The 25,031-nt window shown below is 46.3% G+C and overlaps 11 protein-coding genes across 15 annotated transcripts; 3 read left to right on the top strand and 8 right to left on the bottom strand.

Annotated features, from left to right (window-relative positions):
* Nucleotides 1–84: 84 nt before the first annotated feature.
* Nucleotides 85–1,843, bottom strand: TrAFT101_004730 (uncharacterized protein). The gene is made up of 4 exons (XM_024908319.2): nt 1,411–1,843; nt 1,276–1,334; nt 1,141–1,207; nt 85–1,080 (listed from the first exon to the last, which is right to left on the bottom strand). Exons 1-4 carry the CDS (start codon nt 1,436–1,438, stop codon nt 587–589), a joined length of 648 nt encoding a protein of 215 aa, XP_024759899.1. The 5' UTR covers nt 1,439–1,843; the 3' UTR covers nt 85–586.
* A 397-nt stretch (nt 1,844–2,240) lies between these two features.
* TrAFT101_004731 (uncharacterized protein) lies at nt 2,241–2,414 on the bottom strand (the record flags this gene model as incomplete). Its single annotated transcript, XM_066127268.1, has 1 exon — nt 2,241–2,414. One exon carries the CDS (start codon nt 2,412–2,414, stop codon nt 2,241–2,243), a length of 174 nt encoding a protein of 57 aa, XP_065983378.1.
* Nucleotides 2,415–3,715: 1,301 nt separating this feature from the next.
* TrAFT101_004732 (uncharacterized protein) lies at nt 3,716–6,304 on the top strand (the record flags this gene model as incomplete). The annotated part of the gene is made up of 1 exon (XM_024900320.2): nt 3,716–6,304. The coding sequence occupies one exon, from the start codon at nt 3,716–3,718 to the stop codon at nt 6,302–6,304; it is 2,589 nt and encodes an 862-aa protein (XP_024759898.2).
* Nucleotides 6,305–6,964: 660 nt separating this feature from the next.
* On the bottom strand, nt 6,965–7,377 carry TrAFT101_004733 (uncharacterized protein; the record flags this gene model as incomplete). The annotated part of the gene is made up of 2 exons (XM_024909932.2): nt 6,965–7,306; nt 7,366–7,377. 2 exons carry the CDS (start codon nt 7,375–7,377, stop codon nt 6,965–6,967), a joined length of 354 nt encoding a protein of 117 aa, XP_024759897.2.
* A 303-nt stretch (nt 7,378–7,680) lies between these two features.
* Nucleotides 7,681–9,151, bottom strand: TrAFT101_004734 (uncharacterized protein; the record flags this gene model as incomplete). Its single annotated transcript, XM_024901961.2, has 4 exons — nt 7,681–7,923; nt 7,983–8,564; nt 8,627–8,740; nt 8,826–9,151. The coding sequence occupies 4 exons, from the start codon at nt 9,149–9,151 to the stop codon at nt 7,845–7,847; spliced, it is 1,101 nt and encodes a 366-aa protein (XP_024759896.1). The 3' UTR covers nt 7,681–7,844.
* Nucleotides 9,152–9,765: 614 nt separating this feature from the next.
* Nucleotides 9,766–11,236, bottom strand: TrAFT101_012021 (uncharacterized protein). The gene has a single exon (XM_066129446.1). The coding sequence runs from the start codon at nt 11,207–11,209 to the stop codon at nt 9,863–9,865; it is 1,347 nt and encodes a 448-aa protein (XP_065983379.1). The 5' UTR covers nt 11,210–11,236; the 3' UTR covers nt 9,766–9,862.
* TrAFT101_004735 (uncharacterized protein) lies at nt 11,237–13,527 on the bottom strand. 2 transcript variants are annotated; one of them, XM_066127269.1, is made up of 6 exons: nt 13,481–13,527; nt 12,950–13,390; nt 12,685–12,852; nt 12,540–12,625; nt 12,396–12,479; nt 11,237–12,330 (listed from the first exon to the last, which is right to left on the bottom strand). In XM_066127269.1, the coding sequence occupies exons 2-6, from the start codon at nt 13,331–13,333 to the stop codon at nt 11,430–11,432; spliced, it is 1,623 nt and encodes a 540-aa protein (XP_065983380.1). In that variant the 5' UTR covers nt 13,334–13,390; nt 13,481–13,527; the 3' UTR covers nt 11,237–11,429. The 2 variants fall into 2 exon arrangements, with proteins under 2 accessions (XP_065983380.1, XP_024759895.2); XM_024900325.2 differs by having other exon boundaries at nt 12,950–13,527.
* A 1,526-nt stretch (nt 13,528–15,053) lies between these two features.
* Nucleotides 15,054–15,842, bottom strand: TrAFT101_004736 (uncharacterized protein; the record flags this gene model as incomplete). Its single annotated transcript, XM_024906783.1, has 1 exon — nt 15,054–15,842. The coding sequence occupies one exon, from the start codon at nt 15,840–15,842 to the stop codon at nt 15,054–15,056; it is 789 nt and encodes a 262-aa protein (XP_024759894.1).
* A 670-nt stretch (nt 15,843–16,512) lies between these two features.
* TrAFT101_004737 (uncharacterized protein) lies at nt 16,513–17,437 on the top strand (the record flags this gene model as incomplete). Its single annotated transcript, XM_024904048.2, has 5 exons — nt 16,513–16,564; nt 16,620–16,698; nt 16,764–16,804; nt 16,855–16,979; nt 17,045–17,437. The coding sequence occupies 5 exons, from the start codon at nt 16,513–16,515 to the stop codon at nt 17,435–17,437; spliced, it is 690 nt and encodes a 229-aa protein (XP_024759893.2).
* Nucleotides 17,438–18,828: 1,391 nt separating this feature from the next.
* Nucleotides 18,829–20,507, bottom strand: TrAFT101_004738 (uncharacterized protein). Its single transcript, XM_066127270.1, has 4 exons — nt 20,154–20,507; nt 19,992–20,097; nt 19,102–19,932; nt 18,829–19,047 (listed from the first exon to the last, which is right to left on the bottom strand). Exons 2-3 carry the CDS (start codon nt 20,061–20,063, stop codon nt 19,117–19,119), a joined length of 888 nt encoding a protein of 295 aa, XP_065983381.1. The 5' UTR covers nt 20,064–20,097; nt 20,154–20,507; the 3' UTR covers nt 18,829–19,047; nt 19,102–19,116.
* A 270-nt stretch (nt 20,508–20,777) lies between these two features.
* On the top strand, nt 20,778–23,652 carry TrAFT101_004739 (uncharacterized protein). 4 transcript variants are annotated; one of them, XM_024908318.2, is made up of 8 exons: nt 20,778–21,030; nt 21,085–21,437; nt 21,520–21,833; nt 21,898–21,978; nt 22,055–22,659; nt 22,709–22,891; nt 22,981–23,346; nt 23,412–23,652. In XM_024908318.2, exons 1-8 carry the CDS (start codon nt 20,837–20,839, stop codon nt 23,494–23,496), a joined length of 2,181 nt encoding a protein of 726 aa, XP_024759891.2. In that variant the 5' UTR covers nt 20,778–20,836; the 3' UTR covers nt 23,497–23,652. The 4 variants fall into 4 exon arrangements, with proteins under 4 accessions (XP_024759891.2, XP_065983382.1, XP_065983383.1 ...); XM_066127272.1 differs by having other exon boundaries at nt 20,803–21,030; nt 23,001–23,346; XM_066127271.1 differs by having other exon boundaries at nt 22,981–23,652.
* Nucleotides 23,653–25,031: the final 1,379 nt, after the last annotated feature.

The following is a 25,031-nucleotide window of genomic DNA, read 5'->3' on the forward strand; positions in this document are numbered from 1 at the left end:
GAGATCACGTGATAGCTACAATAGGACGATGACGAGCTGCTTCAATAAACGGAACTTGGTTTATGGAAACGACAGCGTTTGCTTCTTGAATTCTTAATTTTCAGCGTTTATTTTCTTCTAGCAGTCGTGATTATTAATAGCGGTTGTAGTCTGCGCTTGGGTTCGCAAATATCGCATTCATCACTCCATGCAGTTTGGTTCCGTCGTCCAAGTTAATATTAAAAAAAAAAAAAAAAAACAGTCAATTGATTGCCCTCTATTTTTTCATGTCCACAACATACATGGCCCAGACTCGTAAATCCTCATATCAAGAGATGACGCCAATTACCTGACTGCCGTCAAACCGAGCACACCATCAAACGCCGCCAATGCAATCATTTGCCTTCTTGAACACTATTTTTTGATCTTGTAACTTTTCCGTAGCTGTGGAGTTCACCTTTTCGCAGCCATCTACCATTGCCGTAATCCCCCCTGGAGATTTTTACCGTCGGCCATATCGTAGAGTGATGATTTCATCCGGACTAAATCACAAGGAAAGTATCTCGGGGCCCCATTTTATATGAAGTGCCGAGTGAAGTATGCGCCTTTAGACAGGCAGCTTAAACTTCTTGCCCTTGAGGACCTTGTTGTAATAAATGTAGAAAAAGTCGCTGTACAGAATGGTCTGAATGATACCAGCGACAATGGCGATCCAGTCAACCTTATGCTTGGGTTCCGCGATGTAGCGGTAGATCCAGTTGGGAATGTAAAGCGCGCGGTAGATTCCGAGAGCGAACAGGTAGTTGGCAGTGATGGTCTCGGCCTCGCCTGTGCGCTGCAGCATGAACAGCTGCGGGAGAATGGCCACAGATTCCAGCCAAATGGAAAAGGCCCATAGGATTTCGGACGGGGTGTAGTGGTAAGGGAAGATGAGGGCGAGAGCAGCGGCGGCGCCGAGGAGGTACTGCACACGGAACGTATCGGTGTTGACGTCGTTTGTAGGCTTGTAAGCGTTGGTCATGAGGTAGATGATGTACCCTTGCGAGCTTATGAAGAGGATCTTGAAGACGATGTTGTAGTAGCTCTCCGTCGAAAAGAGATCTGCGCCGGGTTAGCTTGGCCCAGCCATTGAGCACTTCCGGTGGCGGCTGAGCTTCATACCGAGGTATCTGGTAAGGTAGACCAGCAGATACAGCCCCTGCGACTTGAAAGAGATGCCCGAGCAGCTCTGCACAGCGCCGAGTTAGCGACACACATGGGGTATAGGGGCGGCCATGTTCAAAGGAGGCAACGCACGTTGAGCTGCACCATCTTGCGCAGCAGGATGAGGATACTCGCTAAATGCGAGAAATCCGCTGTTCCGCACATGTTAGCGCTCGTCGCCATCAATCCCGTCGAGCAGCATTGTCGGCTGCTATCCTATCAACCTACCGGCGATGCGAAAGACGTTTAGCGGCATATTGGTTGCTGTATGCCCTGATGGCAGCGACAAGATGCTGAATTCCGATAGGCGCCCGAGATCAAAAGGAAAAGAAGAGAAACCAGGATCTAACCGATGGGTACGCGATTCGGCGTCGAGATAAGGAAAGGCTCAAAAGATGGACGTTGGTGAGTAGACGAAGAGGCGATAAGATTTGGCGAAGCAGCAAAGAGGACACGACGCGACTGGCATGTCATTGGACGAGCGACGCAGCTCTAGGGAGAAATACAGTGTCAATAGCAGATATCCGCACGGCGATGACTAGCATGGCGGAACACATCTGCCGCGTCTTAAAATAGCAGATTCACCCCCTGGACCCCTGCGCTGCCACTGTTAGTGAATAATGGGGATTTTGGCAGTTCCAGCGGCCTGTTTCGAATTGCGCATCGTGGCGCATCGTGTTGCATGTGCGAGGGTGACGCCGATACAGACATCAGCCCCAAATATGCAATACCCGTCCCTGCACGGAACAGTGTATATTGCGTACGGTATACTTGTGCAAGCGTTGCGGTCTACTTATGTAATCGAACGTGGTCCAACGGATGACATCATTGCATCTTGGAAGAGCATCTCGGTTCGTTTCAATAAGAGTCTTGAGGAATACAAACTGAACCGCTCTGTTGTTTTTAGCAATGGCCGTCATCGTCGTGAAAGCGAGGAGCGTTTTTTGGGCTGAGAAGGTTCCAACTAAGCGCTGATGCCAAAGCCCATCAGAGTAAGTCCAAGAGGACCTAGCAAAACAGTCGTATCAAGTACAATTCACAGCCTCTTCTCTTTTACCTCAAAATGTAAGACCGATGTTCTCAATTGGTAAAGGCTTAGCGCTCTTCTTGAAAGGATCTTTCGTAGGATCTTGATACTCTTTCTCGTCTTGAGTCATGAATTGCCTTTCATCTGCCCTAGACCTAGGTCGTCTAAACACATAGTCCAAGTCTAGTGTATCAATCTCCTTCATGATAACCAAGGATGTACCTCTTACCCTCAACTCAAGCCGTGAGCTTAAATCCGAAGAACTCATCACTGGGGCTCCTTCAACTCCATCTGAGGAGGGTGCGGTTCTCCGATCAAGAGTAGGCAAAGGACATTGGGCGTGGTTATAGCCTTATTAACTACAAGAAGACAAAAAAACAAAAGTCTGCAGTAACGGAATATGGGGAAAAAGAGGGCTTGGAGAGCTACATGGTTTTGCCAAGTGCTATAGAAGATGGGCGAGCTAAATTCGATCTAGGTTCATACATAGCAGCTATCTTTCTTTCAAGAGAGGCGGCCCTTCGCTGGAGTAGAAATGACTAGCGATCTCAGTGGATCTGAAACTGTAATCTGTGAGCATTGCTTTTATGATCTACATTTTCTTTCAACTCTTAATATAAAACAACTATCGCAGTAAATTTGAAGTTCTACTTCCTCATAGTAGCACGAATAGACTGACGGATCAAGATGGGGCTGTTAAACCTAGCCTCCGCGACTAGTAATGCCGCCGCTGCAAGTCTTAAAATTCTCCACTTACTAAGAACTTGGAGGCCTATCGTTAGTGCTATTGCTAGTAAGAATAACTGTGATTTCATCATTTGATCTATTCCTATAAGACGTTTCCAATAGCTTCAACTTCCCCAGGTAGCTGTTGAATACTTACAGGTAATTACCCAATCGGCAGAGCGTTAAGAGCCGTAGAGTTCGTACAGCGTAAACCATATTCAACGTACCATTATCTGCTGAATTGATCGAGGAGGGGTTGGCGGAGTAAAGTCTAGACCTCAAAGGAGGGGCTAGTGTGATCTTAGTAGCGAGCTGAACTGGAATAGATACATGTAGTCCCCAATATCTCCCATGTGAGCAGTGTCTTTCTTGGCTTTCTCTAGAAAAGAGCCCTGCATTATTGATACTGCGGTGAGCTAAACTAAATGTGTGCCGAACACGCAACTAGAGAGAGTTGATGATTCCACAGCTGCGTCTTGGGAATGGCATTATTGATTGATTATCGACCGGTGGCCAGGTGGAACTGGGGCTGAGGATGCAAGGAGACCCCCTGGATCCCAGAGAAGAGTCATGGCCAGCCAATCGGAGCACCATAGCATAGAAAGGCTGACTGCTGCATTGAAGAGTTTAGAGATACAAAAACTTTAGATCTGTATTACCTTTACGTCTCATCTATCTTCAGTTTGGGTGATGATCTTAATGCTGCTCTCGCTGAGGTCGTGAAGTATCCAGCAACTCGATTCGATTACACTGCCTTGAAGCTCCGATTTATGGTTCACGATGCCTCTTCGAAATGACCAGCGCATCCCCTCTGGGACCCCTCGCCCACTGGTTCCAGGAGAAACCCGTCTCTACTCTTACTTCGAACCTTCTCTCACCGATGGCCTTCATTATATTAAAGTTAGCCAAATAATTGAGGCACCAGCAGACCCCAATGAGTCTGATCAAAATACTCAAAAAGACGCAACTGAGGCCACTGAGCAGGCATTCATTGCTGTTGCTTCTCAATTCTCTCTTCAGCCAGGAGCCGTTGACTCAGTCTTCCCCACGCCTGGGACACGCGCAGAACATACAATTCTGCCTCACATTGTTCTAACCGACCCGCATTTGCCATGGAATAGAAGCCCATCAATAGTACATCTTCCTCCCCACAAGGACAAGGAAACGGATCAAAGTCGGACAACATGGCTTGCGTTAATGGTGTTTTCGGTGGAAGAGCTTCAAATGGACAAACCTGACATTGATAATGTCATGCGCTATCTGCCTGAGAATTTAAAGCGCGAACAGAGCGAGACGGGTGCTCTGCGGATGATTGCTCGTGATATGCCCAAGTTGAATGGAGTGATAAACGCGACCGCTTTTAACAATACTTTAGATGCAAAAGAAGCGACCGAGACTACTGATGTGGTCGTATTGCCAGGCCAGCTATTTAAAGCTTTATTCACCGAGCCAGGTGGCGATGCTAGCAAGCTCAATGTGGCCTCTTATAAGCACATGGCTCATGTAAGACATATAGCAACAGACGGCATGGCAAATGCTGGTTCCAAAGACGGTGATGCACTGTTCAGTATTGTCATCAGCCGTCGTACCGGTCCAATTGACTCAGATCTACCCACGTTGATGGCTGTTCACCTCTTATCCCTTGTCTTTGACGAGAATATGCCATTTTCTACAGCCAACGATCGTGTAGCTATGACTAGTCTTCATAGCTGGACCTACACCTGTCTTCCATCAAAGAATGTAGCCGGTACATCTGACCTCTTGACAAACCTAGGGCAAAATTTGAACATTCTGCGCACTGGAGACAATGTTAAGCCATTTGCCTCTGGAGACGATTCCAGAGATGTATCCCTCGCAGATATTATTGAAGCGCGGCAGGTTGAAGGATACACTCTCCTTCGCTCTCGTACAGTTACTGGCGAAGTGACCGCTGCGTTATTTCGCGGGCCTCTTGTGCCAAGGCGAGTCGAGCGTCCGTTACGAGATGGACTTACCATGCAGTCAAATTGCGGTAGTGATCTGGCTATTTTGGATAAAAAGCTTGGTCTTATGAATAAAACCTATTCGAGTGCCTGGCAGCTGGGCAAGACGCTGGCTTTGGCGGATGAACGCTTCTGCTTTGCTCTTTCTCGATTACGGAATGCAGTTCGTGGCCGTGGTTTGGACCGTTCTAAACATGAGATTCATGCTCCCTTTGGAGACGATGGATATGGACCACCCTCAAAGACAGCAGACAGCATGGTAGAACTGGTCAAAGGCCTCTGTGATATCAACGCCAACCAGCATGCATCTAGAGACCCTGAGATATCTCTCGCCCGAAACCGACGGTGCCAACAAGATGGGGAGGAGATATCCCTCAACAGCATTGATATGCTCTCACAAAACTCGACTCACATCTCAAGCCGTATATCATCTCACTCAAACGCAGAAGCTCTCATGTTTGCCACGTCAGATAAAAAGGGTGTCATGTATAACGAGCACACCATAACTGCTAGTCCCGATTACGTCTACATCTACTCTTGGATCCTCGACAAAGTGCATCTTGCCAACGTGCCTGCTCAATATCTCATACCGGATCCTTCATTCCTCCCACAGGAAACTCTCCGCTTCTTCTTCATCGATGATAATTGGATTGACGCATTGATAGATGGGGCTCTGAGTCTCGCAAACCACTGGGGACATGGGACGGATAGAGATGAGCCGCGAAATGCCATCAAGCTTGCTATTAATGAGTGTCTTCGGACCCCAGATGAGTCTCTTGGAGGCTGGCACGTTCCACTGCCTAGATACGGGCTCCTCTTACGCAGTCAACTACTTGTCCAGTTGCCAGATATTACAGTCGAAGCAGCCTTCTCAGAGACTCGAAGTGAACCGATATCAAAAAGCGGAGACGAATTTAGAGTACAAGCCCCTGAAAATACGCCTCCCAAACAACCAATATTAGTTCAGAAGCGTCTTGCTCCAGATACCATGTACTGTCTATTCGATGCCGCGCCACCAGATCTGCGCCGAGTCATCTTTAGAATGCCTCCACATCAACAGTGTTTCAAAATTGGACAGATATTGACCAACAAAAAGCTAACGGTGCCGTGGAAGAAGCTTTACACGACAACGGAGAGGCCAAGCACTGCTCAACCAGGTGATACACTTGGCTCTACTGATTTTGACCCTACCGGCAAACCAGCGCCTATTTTTGACTGGAATCTACGCACGCTTAACCCAGAGTGCTTTGCAACATTCCTCGTTGATCATGAGCGCGAAGGAAGAGAGAAGGAGTTCTCTGATGAGGAACCAACTTCAGCGGTGCTCGGGCTGCAGCTGAGCAATCCAATCTTTGAGCTAGATATTGATGATATATCTTCTAAATAGCCCGATGAAAGTCCCGTTGATCTATTTCAACTATCAACTCCTTCTCGACAAGAACAAGCTGCTCCTTTACTTTCACCTCTAATAGAGGATTAGGTTGCGAGTGAGTTCATTCGACGCTCTCGTCCGCCATTACCGACTTTAAGATGCTCTTTATTATCGGCAATTTTGTTTGAACAACCCTATAAGTGCGCCGATCTTGGAAATTTTATCACTTAACTGACAAATGACGGATTATCAACGTTTGATGAATCCTCTACAATTCAATTTCAATGTATCTGGGCTTAAAGTGAAACACGCAAACACATCCCAACCTGTGATTCTCTTCCAATTGAGATCGCTTCTTCATTAAGAAAGAACGGATTAGGAATTTCTTCATATCCTCTGAAACTAATCATGGTCGGCGTCCCCTGTCGTAAAATACCTGTCAAGGCGAGAGGGGACTCCAGGGTCAAGATTCCGCTTCTTGCCCCTACTGCTGACCCGTCGGTGCCAACGATATTGAGCAACATGCAGTTAAACGTATTCAAGAGATAGGGCGTAGTCGATGGTCTAGATCTGGCAAACCATATTGTGTTCGAACTATTTCCTAGGCAGCAACCGGGAGTCACTGTGAAGATGCTTTAAGAAGCGAAGTAGACCCGTATATTGTGATAACTTATTTCATACAGTATTTTTGTCACGCATACGTGCCTCATTCGCTTCTTTTATCGCCTTTCTTCGCGCTTCTCGCTCCTCATCGGTCGGCTTTTGGGGCAAGATTCCATCTGCCGGGTTGTACCATTGTTCCTCTGGCACTTTGGTGCCATCGACACCATCAAATCCTTCTTTATCTATAACGCTGGGTAAAAAATCTAACACTTGTTTGATCTGATCTGGGTTCAATGCCCTGGCATCGACAACCTGATATTCAGTAGATAATGTACGAAGCACACCGTCTCTGCCAAGGTGCGTGCTACCCCCATTGGGGTCGCGCTGCATATCTCGAACGAAATCCGGGGGAATCTATAGGAAGTCTCATCAGATAGCGTACTACAATTTTTAACTACTTATAAGACACATACTCGGCAGCTCATGGTGCTGCTATTTAATGTATATAGTTGTCGTGTCTAATGGGAATAGTATTCTGCAATGTATATACTATCAGATTATAAGTAAGAGCGATGAAATCTATAGCTATAGGTAGAGTACGTAAATGGATGCTCCTAATTGTAACGAAAATACTATATAATAATTAAAACAGGCAGGCTATGACCAAATTATGAGTCAATATGTTAAGGTAGCAGGCAGCAGCTAAGGGCTAGTGAGGAGTAGATGATCCTTATACGCTTAAATATAGAGTGAGTCAAACAACATGTGACATATATTAGTGGTCGCTACTAAATTAGGCATAGTAATACAAAATGAAAAGTAAGAGGATCCATATGGAGTGTAACACTTTTCCTCGGGATATAGAACATCGTTGGTTCTGCTCTCTATAAATGCCAATATATGTGCATGATTATGAGGGATTTGTTGGTCCCACTGTCTGTATCATAAACACTCAAACACCCTGGGCCTTCAAGAAGTTGAAGATTTTTTGGAATGCCTGTGGTGCAACCTTGTGAAAGTTGAGATTGTGACTAATAGATAATTAGGCTTTTCTGTTTCTTCAAAGGACTAATTGGATAGAATTACTCACCCTGATGGCAAATTGTCAACATATTCAAGGACTTTGGCACCGGTGAATATATCCTTTGTGCCATTTACAACACCGATGCAGTTTCCGCCGCAGGCAGAGACGTCAAACTGGCCTTGGAGAACCAAGACAGGTGCCTTAATTTTACAGTAGTCAATCGTAGTAGCCAGCAGCGAGGGAAGCTCGCCAACTGCAAACGGCTCGCTGGCAACATTATAACTCCATTCAGCAACGCTGTGCTCGAAGTGCGGAGCTGCATAGTAGATATAGGTCTCGGCGAACAAATCCGAGCTGGTGAAGTATCCAGAATCTAGCTTTCCCCACCGCGCAGGGTTCTGTAGCTTAGCAACGCGCAAGCCGGCACCTGCAACGAAAGGGGGGAAGAATTCAAAAGTTCCACTGAAACCAGTCAATACGAGACCATCGATGGCGATATGAGTGGCTGCTGCGGAGGAGATGTAGGAGCCATAACTGTGGCCGACAAGGGCAATCTTGCTAGCGTTGGCTTTGGTTTTGGCGTAATTAACGAGACCCTCTAGCACGGCAACTTCGACCTGGAATTGTGCGTCTGTGAACGCGTTTACTCTATTGTGATCATGTGAGCATGTGCCACTTTATTTGCAGCGGTTTATAAAGTATCGACTCACTTTGGTGATGATCCAACACCGATGCGATCGTAGCTGAGGACTGAATATCCCTGGGCAATAGCAGCATCAACAAAGTTGTATTTCTCACTGCCTGGAAAGTTGGGTCGCCAGTAACTGTAGCACGGAGATCAGAACAAAGCCTCTTTCCCGTTCTTTGCAACCTCAATTTTTATAATGATAGATCAACATATACACTTACAGCTTCGATTCAATGATTCCATGTGTAAGTACCAGCGTCGGTCCTCCATGGCCACACAATGTCGCACCCACGGTGTAAGTACTCTTCACAGAAGCCGATGTGGATCCACTAATGGGAAGAGGGTCGGCCGCTTTACCCGAATCTCGGCGAGTCAAATTGAGAGTTAGTGCAGCAGCATCCCAATCATCTTGGAGCGACGTTGTCAAAATGAACCGAGGGGTTGAAACGGTAATTGGGATCTGAATATCTCGGCAACTGGCTGAAGCTGGCTGGGGTAGTGCTTGAACCGCCGCAGCGAAAATGGGAATTAGTTGGTTGAAGAGCATCTTGTTTAAGAGGAAGACAGATGATAACTCCAATGTTCACTACCAATAGCTGTATAGAAGGCAAAGTTGTCACTCTTGTTTGTTCATAGTTGCCATATTTATACATTTTTAAACCACTATCTCCCCCTAGCACCTTGCTTTCAACTCACTAATACCTCTGTTGAATTGGTAATAGCATGATAAAGCCAGCCTTTGACAATTGTGGCCCTGACCTTCGCTGCTTATGAAATCAAAGGGCGTCTTCCAGTTCAATATCATCGTGCTATACTAAAGCCTGTCGCATAAATGTGCCTTTTCTTATATTCTTTTGTCAGCCGAAATGAGTTATCGGGGTGACTTTACCATAACGAGACAATGGTCACCCTAGTCTAACTTTGGCGGATATCCACATCAGTTGGAATCAGAGGCGGAAAAAGAGATTAACGCAGCCGCCGAGCAGTGGTTTATTATTTTGCCGCTACGTCATCCGCTATATGCAGGGCTTCATAGCTAAAATTTCTTGGTAAGGAACGCCTTACTTTATTGCTATTGTACTTCGCCCTTGCATATGCCTACTAGCAAGGATATTATCCGATTGCATTCCAGGCTGGCCACCCGATTTACGTGTATTCATACTGAGGACACTCTCTGTGAAGGGTAGAAATATGCATATCATCATTATTAATTTCTCAGTAATCGTTGTAACTAGCGTCTACCATGCATGACTACTGACTAAGAGCGCTTCCTCTGTTGCTGTGAGAAGACCCTCATGACTGATGGCTGCGCATTGGGAGGGAAAATCCCGGTTTCTTTGAAGCCTGAGATGATATTAGACCTCGTAAACCCTTCATCGTACATAGCCCGGAACGCTGTGAGGAAATCTGTTTGTGTAAACACCACGTTGTCTTGGAACAGCAATTTCTGCCGCAGTATTTTTTTATGTGCAAGCTTGAGAGGATGAAAAACGCCTACATCGAGAGGCTGAAGGATATGAGTTGAATATGACGGAAATACGGCGACGATAATGTCAAATTTAATGCAATATTCCATAAAATCGAGCCCTGTGTGCTCTACAAAGCCGTCAATAACGAGGAGACGGTAGATCTTTTTATCGTCAGGCCATTGGATTGGTGGAGCTTCGTACGGCGGCGACCAAGGACTGTCAGGATCTCGAAGCCATACGTTACATCCAAAATATTCTTCAAATGCTAGTCCTGACTGCTGTGCTTGTTCTGACTTCTCCCAAGACGACAGGTTAAAGTGGTGAAGCCATTCAAACGAGGTCTCGCTGTTAGAGAAGCCCGTTTCTGATCGGGCGAAGTGGATAGCCTCGTCAGCCCCAACTTCTACTTCTGACCAAGGCTCAGTGGGGAAAGTCTTGAAGATTACCCAGGGAGGAATAGTCTCGCCGGCGGCGTTGATTGAAGCTACAACTGTAGAAGACTCGCGGTTCTTCGGATCAAGGACCTTTGGCTGTTGTGACCGAGTTGAGCGAACGACTGCAACCTCAAGGCGTTCACGAAGGCGGCCAATCCGTATGCCGCACTCCTCTTCATTCCAACACTCTGAAGCACCGATCCGATAGTCGGTGATGATCTTCTTCAACCTATCGAAGAAAGTCATCAAATTCTCTACATTTGAGGCCTCAAGCGATTTGCTAGCTGTTTCCACAGCTTTAACATAGGATTTCTGAACTTCCGGATGTTCCAAAAGCCACTGGCAATACCAATTCTTCCCTAGATCCGCAATTTCGGGATCTCTTCGTCGTCGGAGGTCGTTGGCAGCGGCCACAAGGTGGGCTTTAGTCGCAGGAAATCCTCCTCGCTGTAGCCATTTCACATAGGCAATGAGGGCTTCCTCTTCTTCGTTCGTCAGCGATCGCGGCCGCCCCGGCTGTCTAGGAGTAGGAAGAGGATCAGCGCGTTGGAACGAGGAAATCGCGCGTTGAACTGCTGCCGGGCTTATGTTGAACTGAGCGGCAGCGCTCCGTACGGAATATGCTTTTCGAACTCTTGGAGGTCGATTGCGATCAGATAAAACAGCGGCCGCAGCCTTGAAGGCAGGAGGAAAATCTGCCATTGGATTTGATGCCAATTTCAATTATCAAACGCGCTGTTGTTTTTATTTACTAGAACACGGTATGTAATCTTCAACTAGGCTAGATATCTGCATGTTCCGATTTTTGGGCTGTTTCGGGATTCCCAGAGACACGGTTGGTTCCTAAAAGTGGAACCAACGGGCAGACTCCGTAATCTTTCCTTATTCACTTCTTCTAAATTCTCAGACGCCGTATTTTCGTCTACAGTATTTGACGGACCAGCTGGGCAATCCGATTGGTAATGGTCGATCCAGATTTCCAGGCACCTTCGCTATTCGCCGTGTCGCTCGATTGGCGTCGCTTGGCCTGCATTTCGTCCACGAATCTCGGCCATGTATTGGTCAAAACAAGATACTTTATATGAGTCTGAACACTATCAAACACTGTTACATCAAATATGTCGGGGATTTCGCCCTCATAGTGTATCTTGGGGGTGCTTCGAGCGCCTAGATCGATGGGACTACTGGCCTGGCAGCAGCCGAAGGGAGCAATCTCAATATCGAACGATGTTGCTGGATTGATGGTTTGCTCTCCATATATGCTGCGTGCGGCTTTTTCAAATATGCTTTCAACGCGCTTAATCTCGCCGGAAGATAAGTTCAAGGGAAACTCGGCGTCTCTTGGGCTGATAAAATCGATGTAAATCTCCAGAGCATCGTTGAACATTTTCCTTTTTTGACCATTAGTCTTCTGTGTAGCCCAGAATGATCTCCATTTCGCCGCGCTTGTTAGAAAGGCAATGTTTTCCCCCGAAAAATCTCTCAAAGCAGAAAATTCTTGTAGTGGTCGAGGATTCTCGTTGAGGACGTATTCAAGGGCGCTCATTGTTAGCAGGCGATCGCCCAAGTCTTCGCTAAAGATGTCAAAAGGTGTACTCTTCGTCGTCGAAATGGCGGGTAGAAAGACCCAATTCTCCGTTGATGAAGACGAAGGTGTGAGGGGTCCAGCTTGAGGTGACAGACTCAGGGTCGTGGGTTGGAGAGGACTGTCCCATTTCTTGCTCGAGCGGGTAGTCTTTCTTCTCTGAATCCAAAATTTGATGACTTGGAGGGCTGGAACGAAAACTGTGAAGATTTCAAACATGAAAATGGAAAGATGGATCCTGGTTTGATACCTAGTTAGCACCTATGCCTTGCTGGAGGAGCAAGTGGTCTGCGAGATACCTACCATTGGCTTGGGGTAAAATATTTATTGACATTCTGAAAGGCAGGGATATACGAAGAGACTAGAAACATCGGTGTTGCATGGAGACTTAAAGACAAAAGATTAGTTATTGTAATCGTAATATCGCGGCAATCAAATATGACTTACTTAGAAATGCAGCAGCCGATAGTTTGTGCACGCCATCCCATGGTATCGCGGATCCCCCAAGCGCGCCATAGAAGAATCGGTGCAATCTTGGAAAAAAACTAGTTAGTCACAATGATCGCCTTGTAAGGACTTGTTCTCTACGTACAATCCAGGTCCAAATGACTTGCCACAAAACCGACGGCCACCATTCCCATCCTCGGCCCAAGTCTACAAGTTGCTCTAGGATTGTTGCGCCGCGAAGTTCGGTGCCAGGAATGCCATACGTGGGATGGTATTTTCGACAAGCTAGCCACATGCCAACCGTGAGCAAGACCTATAGATATCATTCAGTATGCAAATCAAGGGTTAAAAAATACTCGTAATAATCGTTATCTAGCATTGTTAATGCGCGGAGTCTCAGACAAACACACCTGGATAATCATGCCAAGACCAATGAAGATCATCGATCGTGCTGTATAATCCATGTTTCGTAGGCGGCAAAGCCATGAGGTTTTTGCGCCACTGCATCCGGATTCGACTCGATGAATTTGACCGGCAAATTGTTTCTGCAGCTTTGCCACGTGAAGGAAACGAAGGTTGGATGCGTGGAACAATGCAACACCCAAGGGAAACCAGAGGCCCATGAAGAAGTACTGGATATCATATGCGAGAACCAAGGGCATGGTTTGGCCGATAGGATACACCAGCTGCGCGAGAATCCAGTACATGTGCAAAAAACCAATTGCAAAAAAAGACAATGGTAATCCACGAATCTTTAGGATGGGCAGATTTTTGTTAAGCCAGCAAAAGGCCATGCCGGCAATGAGTGTGGCCGTCCATGATGCGCACCAAGAGATGTAAAACACGCCAATCTTGTCCCAGTTAGCAGGGCTTGGTGGAAGTGTGTATACAGAGAGTGCAGCCATTATATCGACTTTGGCTTAGGAAGTTGGATGACGAACAGAGAGAAGATAAGGATGACAAAATCTCAAAAACCTACTGAGGATAGTATGACAATAGTAATCAGGTATCCGGAGTTGTGGAGTGGCGTTAAGGGAGGTCTAAGTTTCATATTATAAGACTTCCATCAACGTTGGATCATCATTTCCCTCTATTCTGGCATAGTATGTAGAACAGCCTGCTGTCTCTCCTAGGAGAACTACCAATCGAATCTAATCTTGCTGATCGCCGGGCTAATACATGCTGTTTCACCTCCAGCTGCCAGATTGGTTGAGACTGAGAGACATAATTACTCCATCATCTTGGCACCAGGTCCAAGTGGCTATCGTTTTTGACATCATCTGCATAGCTGGGAAGAAGAAAGCCATCTGAGAGTTACACCACAAGGGTTCTTTTTCTTTTCTTTTCTCTCTCTCTCTTTTCATCACAGCTAGCAGGAAATTACACCGAAATAAGCCCCTTTTAGGGCAAAGGATGCAAGGGGGCCATCAGCTTCAGCCTGTCTAAGAGGCGGTTACCTGGAATCCGTCACACCGGTGATGGGATCATCTAACTCGTGTCTCACAAATAAACTGCGATCCAGGGCAGGGCAAAAAAAAAAAAAAAAAAAACATACGCGGTGGGTCACAAGGAATAATAACTAGGAAGATTGGCCTTGGCATTACAGAGCATTACCAGGTAAGGTGTCATGTGACCCATATGTAGTTATTCCTCCCTCCATTGCTTAATTTAATTAATTTTTTTATTATAATTATTATAATTTAGTTTTAAATTATATTTTATTTATTTATACTTAAGCTTAATGCTTATCAATAATATCACACTCTATTTGAGCTTAAACATCCTCATCCCCGTGACCCTTAAGTATAGTATATTAAAACTCGTTTCCTATATGCAGAGATTATAGCTCACCTAGTGTATTTTTTTTTTCAACGCTCTATCAAGCTGTATACTCCTCTGTACAAATCAGGTCGGAGTGCGTCAAGATCGCTTAATATCTCAATTAACAATCTAACTCTTTTATATCTAATGTTTCCAATTTTTAATTTACATCTGCAAGAAGCGGACCAGGCGGCTGAGAAAATTGGAAAGACATAATACTTGCCTCAGAACGCATTGTATTATGCTAAGTCCAGATAGAAGAGAGATGGAAAGAAAGATTATCGCGTCATCCAGGCGTATTCCTTAATTGGAAATATAACTCTGGTATAGAAACACTGTATGGCAGCATGATTGGAAGTTTCACGCTTCATTTGACGCGCTTTTATCTCGATGTTCATTCGTATTGATTCTTATCCGCAAATTCAAGATACGCACAATCTATTTCAATAAGCCAATAAGGGAAAATCTTGTGATATAGCCCGTATATTTGTAAAATGTTGTTGCTAGAAAAGTAACCAAATGTCACTAATTACATGAATGCCCTGCGGATATTTGCGTATTAACAATTGCAGCCGCTATGGTTTATATCGCGTTTCAAATGCTGCTGTCATTTGTGAGCACCCCCAAAGAAAACCACTTATCAACCTTCGAACTGTGTGAGCTTTGTGGCGTTACAGACCTTGCGCCGAACTTTCATATCTTAGAATACATGGCTTCATTCTGGGATCTGGCATCTAATTCGTGTGTCCACGCGCTTCTCGGCTGCGTATGTAGAAACCAATATATCTGGGCCAAGTCCGTAGGCTGTACCAGATATGCATCAATATTTCGCAGTTTCTCTTCTTCTCCTGCTTGCTCCCATCGCCTCCTGGCTACTCCACCAATGAGATCGCCATCTACCGGCCCATCGACGATTATGTGTGCCGCATGAATTCCTTTAGACTGATACTCTCGGGTAATTATCTGGCAGAGAGATCGCAAACCAAATTTCCCGGGCGAGAAGCTGGCTAAGCCGGGCATGCCACGAAGTGCACCAGTAGCGCTTGTAAAGAGGATAGTTCCTCTGCCTGCGGTAATCATGTCGGGTAGCACACGCTTAGTAGACCAAAAGGCACCATACAAATTGATTTTAGTAAAGTTTTCGAATTCTTCGGTTGTTGTGTCGATTATCGATCTTCCATGAACTCGCCGCGCTCCGGCGTTATACACTAGGACCTGAATTGATCCTAGCTCGGTCTTGATGGTATCAAGGCTGTTGTTAATGGATTCCTCGACGCAAAGGTCAGTAAGGTAGTATTTTGCAGTACCCTCGCCATAATCAATGTCGATGCGCTGGGCCATATTCTGTAGCTTGGCTTCCGAGCGAGCTAGAAGTGCGACGACGAACCCTTCAGCAGCGAAACGGTGAGCGACGGCTTCACCAATCCCTGGGCCAGCACCTAAGATGGCTATAACAGGATGCATTTTTGGATTGACAGCCATATTGAAAGAATTCAGGGATTCTGGGGAAAACCCGGTGAGGTGCGGGAGGAGCTTCTCTAAGCTGCTTGTCTCGTTTGTCCCGGAGATGGGTTGAGGTTTACTGAATGACCCAGGACTTTCTTCTAAATCGTTGAGGAGAAATAGGCTACAAGTTTTAATTAATTTTGAAGCAAAGAAAAGAATTGTTCACTCCCGTCCTTCCGGTTCAGTAACCTTCTGAGTTTGGGTTGGGAAGAATTCTGCGAAGATCTCAACACTACCATTGTGGAGGCATCCTCGGAACTATTCAGAGGCATTATCACGGCAAATGGGCGTCGTGAAAAGAGCTGGCTCCTTGGTATTACGGGATAATTCCAGCCGCTAACTCCACCTTTGGCTGGAGTTTTAAGACAAGCTGTAACTCTCCTACAAAGATCGACCCGCCAACGCAGCTAGTGCCTCGGCGACAAGACTAAGGACGGCCGGGGCATTATGCTGCGGGACCATCTAAACCGTGGGACTATCTAAACCGCGGGAATTCGGCATAAGCTTCAACATCGCTCTGTAACATAAATAGGCAACCAATCGTGGAATGGCTATCTTTGACTTAGTTGGCCCTTTACCCGTACTATCTTCTTCTACAGCTTGTAGAGAGCGGTGGAAGTGAAAGCGGTTTCCTCGTGTACTAATCATGTCTAACAATGTGGTATCCCAAAAGAGAATCGAGGCGTATATCGACTGTGGTGAGTTTGGCAAACCCATGTTGAAGCGGACGCGATACTAAGATCGAATTCCCAGTTTCTCCGTACAGCTTTTACGCGTTCACTTATCTTTTCCGGAACAAGAAGACACTGGATGCCCTAGGAGTTCAGGTAGAGTCAGTAAATTATGAAACCGGCAGGCCAGTCTTAATTAAAGTTAAAGGACTAACCTATCTCGCAGGTTCATCCCAGTCTTTCTAGGTGGCATCAATGTGGGCAGTGGTAAGACAACTGCGCCGCACTATGATGATTTCTAGCTGACAGCATGATAGGGAATAAACCACCATGGACGCTGCCGGCAAAGGCGGTCTACTCCAGGTATGACGGAGAGCGAGCTCAGAGATATTTCGGAATGAAGTTCAAAATTCCATCCTTCTTCCCCATCGTTTCCCTCTTAGTAAGTTGTATTGCGTCTTTACTTAGGAGCTCAAACTAACATACCCTCCTTGGATGTCTCTTCAGCCCCAACGTTGTCTGGTCTATGTGAAGAAAGCGCATCCAGAAAGATACGAGGCTTTCTTCGACGCGTGCTTTAAGACACTATGGCTGAACCAGAAAGATATCTCGAAACCAGGCAACTTGAAGGTCGCTCTCCTTAACGTGTTCGACGAACAAGAAGCCGAGGCGATAATCAGAGCTGCGGATGAGCCTGAGATCAAACAAACTCTTGCTGACAACACGACACATGCCTTCAAAAACCTCGGCGCTTTTGGGTGCCCGTGGTTCTGGGTCTTCGACGGAAAGGGAAACGCGGAGCCTTTCTTCGGGAGCGATAGATTTCATTTTATGTGGCAATATTTGGAGCTACCACACCAAGGTTTTGAGCTCATCCCGCCGACTCAAGTTAAACTTTAAGAATGGAATTATTAATGGTAGAATTCAATATTGCAAGATTTTGCTACTCGTTTAGCGAACCCGGAGAGAATTTTAACAAGTAGCTAGTTCTCCTAGATAACCACAAATCACTTATAATAGACAAATTCATATCTACCTAGTTGCTTAGCGAAGGCTATACTTGCTAGTCACCCAACTCCATCATAGAGCCACTTGATCTTAGCTGTTTGCCCAGTATTAAGACATAATGCAGTGCATTGGTTGAGTAGTCGCTAATATCTTGAACGCCTATATGGGAACTTTGGCATTCATTACTACTCTTAACAATATGCCTAATATAAATGAGTTTTAGCCGTCTTTCCAGGCGCTAATCGCTTATGAGAATACTCAATTTCAAATATCACTCATTACGAAGTTCTGACAATATTATATGGTCGCGGGATGGCCATGGAAATTCGCACGAGCTCTGACTTCCTGAGTATTGGGCCCTCCCAACGGGCAGCACAAAATATTACTTGCTGTTCCTACACTGAATCGCCAGACTTATACACTTCCAGCAGTTACAAAAATCTTCGGGCTGTAGGTTTGTATTCTATCTATCAACTAAATGATGGTCTAATAATCTAGATCATTTGATGGTAGTCGATGTTGATAGTTTATCCTTGTACAATCTGGAGAGGCATCAAATACTTCCGTTACGTATATAAATTAAACCTTCTTGCTTGTATGTCAGGAAAACCTTGATACTTACCTTTCAATTGTTGTGCGTCCAAAAGTGTACTGGAGGACATGTAGCAACATAGTCTATCTCGCGATGAGCATGACAAATAAACAGATAACCCCGCGCCATATCGAGCTAGTTAGGAAGAGAACTCGGCCTTCCCGTGGAAGATATCGTAGTTCTATTAACCCCGTAGCCCGTCAGCAGAGCCCTTCTCGCCATGGCAGTCCCCTAGAAATACCCCTTACTGCCAATGCCCATACTGGTCTGTCAAATCGAAATTCGACAATGGGGCTTACCACTCCTCAGTTGGTCTGCAATCAACCTTTGTCACCATAAGGCCTCATACTGAGAGTTGTCACGGTTGTTTTCTGATCTTTTCTCACTATCTGCTTTAGCTAGCCTATTTAGCAGCCCGAGAAAATGTAACACCGAAATGGAAGTTTTTGTAGGGAAATGCCTTCTCGATTGTAGATCTGTCTAGCTATGTTAATGGTGGCCTTTGCGTCCTGTAGGACGAACAAAAAGTGCTTTGTGGAAATGCGATGACTCTTTTAATATATCTAGCTTAGGGGTTGACAGATAGAGCTGTGGTATTGTGACTATCAGCAGGGTAGATTTGTTATATAGAACGGTCCATTGGACAGGTCCGTTGGGAACGCTGCCTTATAATGGCTCATAAAGTAGTAATGTTGTTTAGTACACCCACAATGGGCATATACGGCCGAGTCATCCGTTGGAAATGTTTACGTTGAGGGATTTTCACCTTTGCTGTAGATGTAACCTGTTCAGCACACTATATTGCGCTTTAGAAGCTCACGTCGCAGCATATAGTGTCTTCACTCTCTTCCTCGAACCTCGCTGGAGTAGAGCCTTATAGCTTGATTCTTGCCTGACGGTAAGTCTAAATCTAGGTGCGGTGTCAAAAATATGTCTATAGCAGGACACCAATAGTTCTTCACACATTTCTGCGGTTATATTATGGCCACCCCATGTCAGAGTATGTTCCCAGTACAGCAATGTCTTCTCTGAAAAGCTCGTGGACTTTATCCCAGCCCTGCTGGAGCCGTACAATGGGCAGGTTAGCAATCCTGGATGACTCGACATCCTCCAGCATCGTCGAGCACGCACCAGCGGCGACATCTGGCTTCGCCGCTGAGTCTGCGTTCGGATGTTCTTCATGCTGCAGTCTAGCCTCGCCGATGCCGATGGCGAATGAACTTGTCGAGACTCTCAGAAGACCGCATTCTTTCAGAGCATGCGCCGGAGGCACTGTCAGGCGACCCCTCTTGCACACAAATCGGGTAACCGCAGAGGCAAATACGACTCTGCTGCCTTCGCTTCTCGAAGTTGTCTCCGGCTTTTCGCCCGCCCATTCGGACGAATGAGATTGCAGCACACGCTGGCCGGCCCTGAGCTTCCCCCTTTGGACGAAGTGCGTCACCGTGTAAATCCACTTTTCGTCCCAACTCGCCACCCGTGTCCAGGTCTCGTAGGTTTTATAGGGCTTGATTTCCCGCTTGAAAGTACACGACACGCCACCGACGATCAAGTTACAACGTTTGCCACCTGAACCTGTTATAAGTGGGCCAAAGATCACACCGCTGTGGAACGCTCGTGACACGTCAATGTCAGTGAAGTATGTTGAATTGGATTTGTGGAGGTTGAAATCAATTTCCATCAAAGGGGCCTTGGTAGTGCTTATTATCGGGAGGAGGATGTGGTGAGGCTTCAGAAGGCGCCTGGCCCTCCGGTTGAGAAGAATCCCTGATCCTAGGGCCTGGAAGAAGCGAAACTGTTCGGCGGTTAGGTCCTGTCCAGAGATATAAGAAACAGTAGTAAATATTCACTTACGTGCCAAAGAAAAGGTAGAAGTTTCAAATTCACAACTAGGAATAGACCGAACACCCACTTCCACAGTCCCATTTTGGATGTTGATCGATGAGAGATATATGTTGGTCTGTTCGTGAGATGAGTATTGGCTACTCTATTCACGCAAGGAAAGAGAGATTGCACCAAGTGGTTTTATTTCGATCAGGCCCGATTGTATGTTCATAGGATAGTGCAGGCATGGACCAGCGCTATACCTCGGATTTTCAGTGATTCAGTCGTCATACCTTTCGGAAACGCAATGCGCCTCGGCAAACCCATCTTCCATTCTCGGGCCCGGCGTGTCAAGATTAATGTCAGCGAGTCCGCCACGCTGTTATGACAGAAGTATTCAACATAGGCGAAGTTGAAAAGCGGCATTCGGCAGACGCCACTTTACGTAGGAAGCGTATGCACACTACTTTAAAGTATACCTGTAGCACACGATGGCCATTTTTAAGGCACCATGGCGGCAACTTACAATCATGTTTCACTTTGTTGTATTCCTAGCGGTCTCGGAATTTGAGTCGTAAGAGCCGTAGGACGGACGTAATTCATCTTGGTACAAATCTGGGGCGGAGAATCTAATCAATCTATGCTAATCCTAATGGGTTTTCAGGATCACTTAGTCCAGCGCTCTATCGGTCAACTATCCGCTAATACTACCTAATACGGAGGATCCACGCTCCATCTGATATTAAATTTACCGAGGCTCAGGCCCGCATCCAGCTGCCACGCTAGCATATATATAATAAATATCGCCGAGGATTTTGAAAAGGCATGACCTCCGTCGACGTATTCAAACATCTGGAGATCATTGGTTACACAACATGGACAAGGTGCTAAGACCTTCAACCTCCTCGGACGTGGACGCCAGACGAGCGCCGAGGAAGCGATCAGCAGCAGCATGTCGAGCCTGCCACGATCGAAAAGTGAGGTGCAATGCGGTCTCGTCCGGACGTCCTTGCGTGAACTGCTCTCTGGATGGAATATCATGTGAGCCAAGAGCGAGAAAGAGACGAAAGTGAGTCTTCAACTCGAGCAAGACGGAGAGCTTGACTGAGCACGACCTACATAGCATAGCACCTCTAGACTCGCAGGCAGGGCAGGAAGCGCGTCTATACCCACGTTCAGGATGTTTACAGCTGGTGGAGTCTGCAGCACCCTCCTCAGAGGAGTTGTTGCATGGGAAGATGGATAATTCTACCGGAAGTCTCGACGCTTCTGCAGCCTTCGACCACCCATTTGCCTCGGCAACTTCGGCAGGGGAGGGCTGCTCCCAGACTCCCTCTCCCGTGAGGGAACCCTCAACTGGGCCGTGTGTTGATGACCACTCCGTTCCCTATCGCCCGCTGAACCACCATTTTAGCCATCACGGCGATGGCCAGACGGTACCTGGTAGCAGAGCTGAGGCACAAGCTCCATTTTATGGTAAGGATTGACCGCCCAGTCTCTTTTCTCTTCGTGTTCTTACGCCTTTTGATGATCTTGCTCCTGATGGCCGACTTGCTAGGGGACCCGCGAGGTGTTGCTTTTGTGGCCGACATCTGCGAGCCAAAACTGAGAAACAATAGCGGACACTTCCTCGTGCCAAAAGCAATAGCCGCCTGTTTGGGTCCCGAGGATCTCGATTACTTGCGTCTGAAGGGTGCATTTTCATTGCCTGAGCCTCCGGTCTGTGACCTTATAATTCGAGCCTACTTTCATCATGTACATCCTTTTTTCCCGATTGTCGACGCCAAGTCCTTTTTGGATATGTACGAAAGCGCCGAGAGGGTAAATTTGAGTGTTCACCTTTTATGGTCCATGTTTTTGGCCGCGTCAAACGTGCGAAGCGATGCTCCATCAAACCCCCACCCTATGGCCCAATAGTCGACCTAACAAAACTCAGTTCTTAGACCAAGATGTCCTGCAACAAGCCGGATTTTCGTCTCGGAAAGAGATGAGGCGCTCAACGTACTATAGAGCGAAGGTAATTACCACACCGCACCATCGGGGCAAACATACTCAGGCTAACGTGTTCACGATTGGCTAACAATATTCGGAAGGTACTTTACGACTTAGAGTATGAAAGAAATAGAATTACTCTGATTCAGGCAGTTCTACTCATGGGATTCTGGTACGCCGACACAGAAGACAGGACAGGACCGTGGCATTGGATTGGCGTTGCAATCAGTCTCTGTCAAACAATTGGGCTGCATCGCAAGCCTGACTCGATTACAAGATCTGTATCAGCCAGTGTTGAACGACTATGGCGTCAAATCTGGTGGGCCTGCGTCTTCCGCGATGCGTGGTTTTCGGTAGGCATGGGTAGACCGATGCACATAAACCTAGATGATTGTAATACTCCTATGCCAGACGCAAACGATTCAGATGAGCTGCTTCGTGGGATACCCAGTAATGTCCGGGAGAAGTATATTCCTGATGGTGCCGAAGACTTGTCCTGGATGTGGGTTGAATTGCTGAGACTTACAGTTGTCCTGGCTGGTGTCCTCTCGGTACATTATCGAGTTGAGCGAGCAAAGCTAAAAATGAGCGAGGTAGAGGAAATCGAACGGAAGATTACAGCGTGCTTTCAGTCCAGAGATGGGCTCAAAAACTCTTACATCCGTACGGTTTCCCTACACGTCTATCATCTTGAACTATATTTGGAGTAAGCATCATCAAATGCAGCTTTTAGTATGAAGCTAAGTCATGATTAGATCCGTCAAGTTGGTTCTGTACCGACCATATCTCCTTGAACCATCGCAAAAGGATCCTTCCGCTGCGTCCAAGGAGTGGCGCTCGGTCATAGAACGGAAGGCTCAGACCGCTGTTGCTAGCATCACCAGAACTTTGGAGAGTCTTATCACCGCAGACATGATAGGTATCTGCCAAGCAATTATGTTGGTGTACACCTTGTTAACTTTCTTACCCTCACTTTCTGCCCGCCCCCATCCCTTCTCACTGTAACTGACTTAAGAATTGGCCGAAGTTGCATCGCCATGGTTCCAGCCATGCAGCTACACCTATTTAACTCCACCTCCGCGAAACCCTTGGTTCAGAGAATGGGCCATCATAACCTTGAGTTCTGTTTGATCGTAGCTGAGGAGCTGCGAAGGACGTATTTTGGTGCAGAGATCCTATATCGAATGTTTTCCCACGCTCGAAAGCAGATCCTGGACCGACGAACTGGAGGAGACATTCGCACGGGGAAACGAGATCCCCGGACTTCAAATGCTGAAGAGCTGACTGCAGACCGACAAGACGATGAAGGTCTACGGCATTCCGAGGAGGAAGATACCTTTTCGTTACCATGGTTCCCCTTGACTAGTCTGGATGATCATGTCGGTAACAGCGAGTATGCCTCCCACAATCTCTGGTAAAAGTAGCTAAAGTCAGGCTAAAGATTCACTGAATTGACAGATTCGCGACACCCGGACTCGAATTTGATATTTGCTCTCTTGCATCTCTTTACAAGGCCACGACGACGAATTTGTATGGCGGCTGAAGTAACCTACTCTAGTATCCTTGCTGGACACAAGCCCTACCGCCCTTTGACGCTAATTATAAGCTACTAATTTATTCTTTTATTATATTTGTAAAATAAAGTATATGGTTTATAGGCCCTCTCATCTGGACAAATAAAAAATCCCATTCAACAGATATGTCCTGTGCAGACTTTTTATACCCAAAACTTGACATTTAAACCTTCCATTTTGGCAGTGGCAAATGCAATTCTCCAAAGCACTGTTATTAAGATACCTCAAGAAAGGAGATCACATCTAGTAAATCTAGTCTAGGTACTTATGCTAGATGTAGAAAATGTGCTGTAGGTTATAGCTAGCTGGAACGCTATTGCTACTTGTTAAGCAGTCCTATATCGTTTGGGATCTTGTATCTTGCATCGCCCCATACAGCCGATCCCCGCAACCGGAAAGCCGCTCTCCCTTGACGCATTGACATAACCTCTAGCCGGGATCTGGGACGAGGGCCATCAGCCGCACTTTGCTTTTTCCATTTCAGTGGCTGCCAGTGCTTGCTATTGGCCTATGATGTTGATATATCGACAGCCGGCTTCCTGCGCATAGAGTCAACATGATGCAGCTTCTGCCCAAGTTCAGATGTCCCACTCGTCGCAGCAGAAGATTATTTATTCATCGTTGACAAAGCATTTTCTTTTCTATTTCCAAGTAATATTCGGTATTGCCCTACTTCACCGAAGCCCGGATACTGCTATGTGACACAAACACTGCGCTCACAAGGCACGCTGACTTGTGCGGCACAACTGGGTCAGGCCTAGTGATAGTTCTATCAACTCATCCCTTTCACTTGATGTTTGCCACAGCAGGCGAAGAGCCATGCGGTTTCTATGCAAGGGTGAGCTTCATTGCGCTGTACATTGATTCGTGGCGATCACTAGAGGCTGGACGGTGTGGCTGCTGCGGTGATCAAATGGCCATGCTTTGAGGCTTGATTTACTCATTAAACGCTAATATGTGCCTGTGTGTACCTGCGAAGGTATCTGTGAGATTATGTGATCTATGCAGTGCACAAAATGGCCAAGCCGCCCATTTACCAGGGAGAATTCTAACTATTTTCCTTCCATTCATCTCAATCCACTCTACATGGACAATCATGATGCCTTTGCAGCTTTCTCGTGTTTTCCGCCAGAGATACAACACCGTATATGGGAATTCTCATTAAACCTTGTACTGATTCAAGTAGCAATCTTCAAACAGCCTCCCTCTCGTAGTAAATAGGTCGGTTCCGCCAAGCTTCTCTCTTTACCAGGAATACGCACCCTAGCCTAGCAAAGCAATGGCTGAAATCCTCGTAACTACAAATAAATCATGCCCTGAAATTTACTCAGGCTCCAATCTATGTACTCTTTCATTAATCGACTATTAGTTAATGTTCTAGTCCTTGATTTATTCAAGAACAATTTTGAGACTGCAACAGGAACAAATAAGATATTCAAAAATAACATCCATGCCTGTATTGCAAGCCACTATTTATAGCAAGCCAAAAATAAATACTTCATTT

This window comes from Trichoderma asperellum, chromosome 3 (genome assembly GCF_020647865.1).
Source record: "Trichoderma asperellum chromosome 3, complete sequence".
NCBI lineage: Eukaryota > Fungi > Ascomycota > Sordariomycetes > Hypocreales > Hypocreaceae > Trichoderma > Trichoderma asperellum.

Coding starts and splice junctions, on each gene's coding strand:
- TrAFT101_004730 (XM_024908319.2), bottom strand. CDS start 1,438: ATGCCGCTAAACGTCTTTCGCATCGCCG. Junction 1,335..1,410: donor AAACGTCTTTCGCATCGCCG/GTAGGTTGATAG, acceptor TGTGCGGAACAG/CGGATTTCTCGCATTTAGCG. Junction 1,081..1,140: donor CTACCTTACCAGATACCTCG/GTATGAAGCTCA, acceptor AACCCGGCGCAG/ATCTCTTTTCGACGGAGAGC.
- TrAFT101_012021 (XM_066129446.1), bottom strand. CDS start 11,209: ATGGCAGATTTTCCTCCTGCCTTCAAGGCTGCGGCCGCTGTTTTATCT.
- TrAFT101_004735 (XM_024900325.2), bottom strand. CDS start 13,444: ATGGCTGCACTCTCTGTATACACACTTCCACCAAGCCCTGCTAACTGG. Junction 12,626..12,684: donor AAGTCATTTGGACCTGGATT/GTACGTAGAGAA, acceptor TTTTTTTCCAAG/ATTGCACCGATTCTTCTATG. Junction 12,331..12,395: donor TATTTTACCCCAAGCCAATG/GTAGGTATCTCG, acceptor GTATCAAACCAG/GATCCATCTTTCCATTTTCA.
- TrAFT101_004738 (XM_066127270.1), bottom strand. CDS start 20,063: ATGGGACTGTGGAAGTGGGTGTTCGGTCTATTCCTAGTTGTGAATTTG. Junction 19,933..19,991: donor TTCTACCTTTTCTTTGGCAC/GTAAGTGAATAT, acceptor ACCGCCGAACAG/TTTCGCTTCTTCCAGGCCCT.
- TrAFT101_004739 (XM_024908318.2), top strand. CDS start 20,837: ATGGACAAGGTGCTAAGACCTTCAACCTCCTCGGACGTGGACGCCAGA. Junction 21,031..21,084: donor AGAGCGAGAAAGAGACGAAA/GTGAGTCTTCAA, acceptor CGACCTACATAG/CATAGCACCTCTAGACTCGC. Junction 21,438..21,519: donor GGCACAAGCTCCATTTTATG/GTAAGGATTGAC, acceptor CCGACTTGCTAG/GGGACCCGCGAGGTGTTGCT.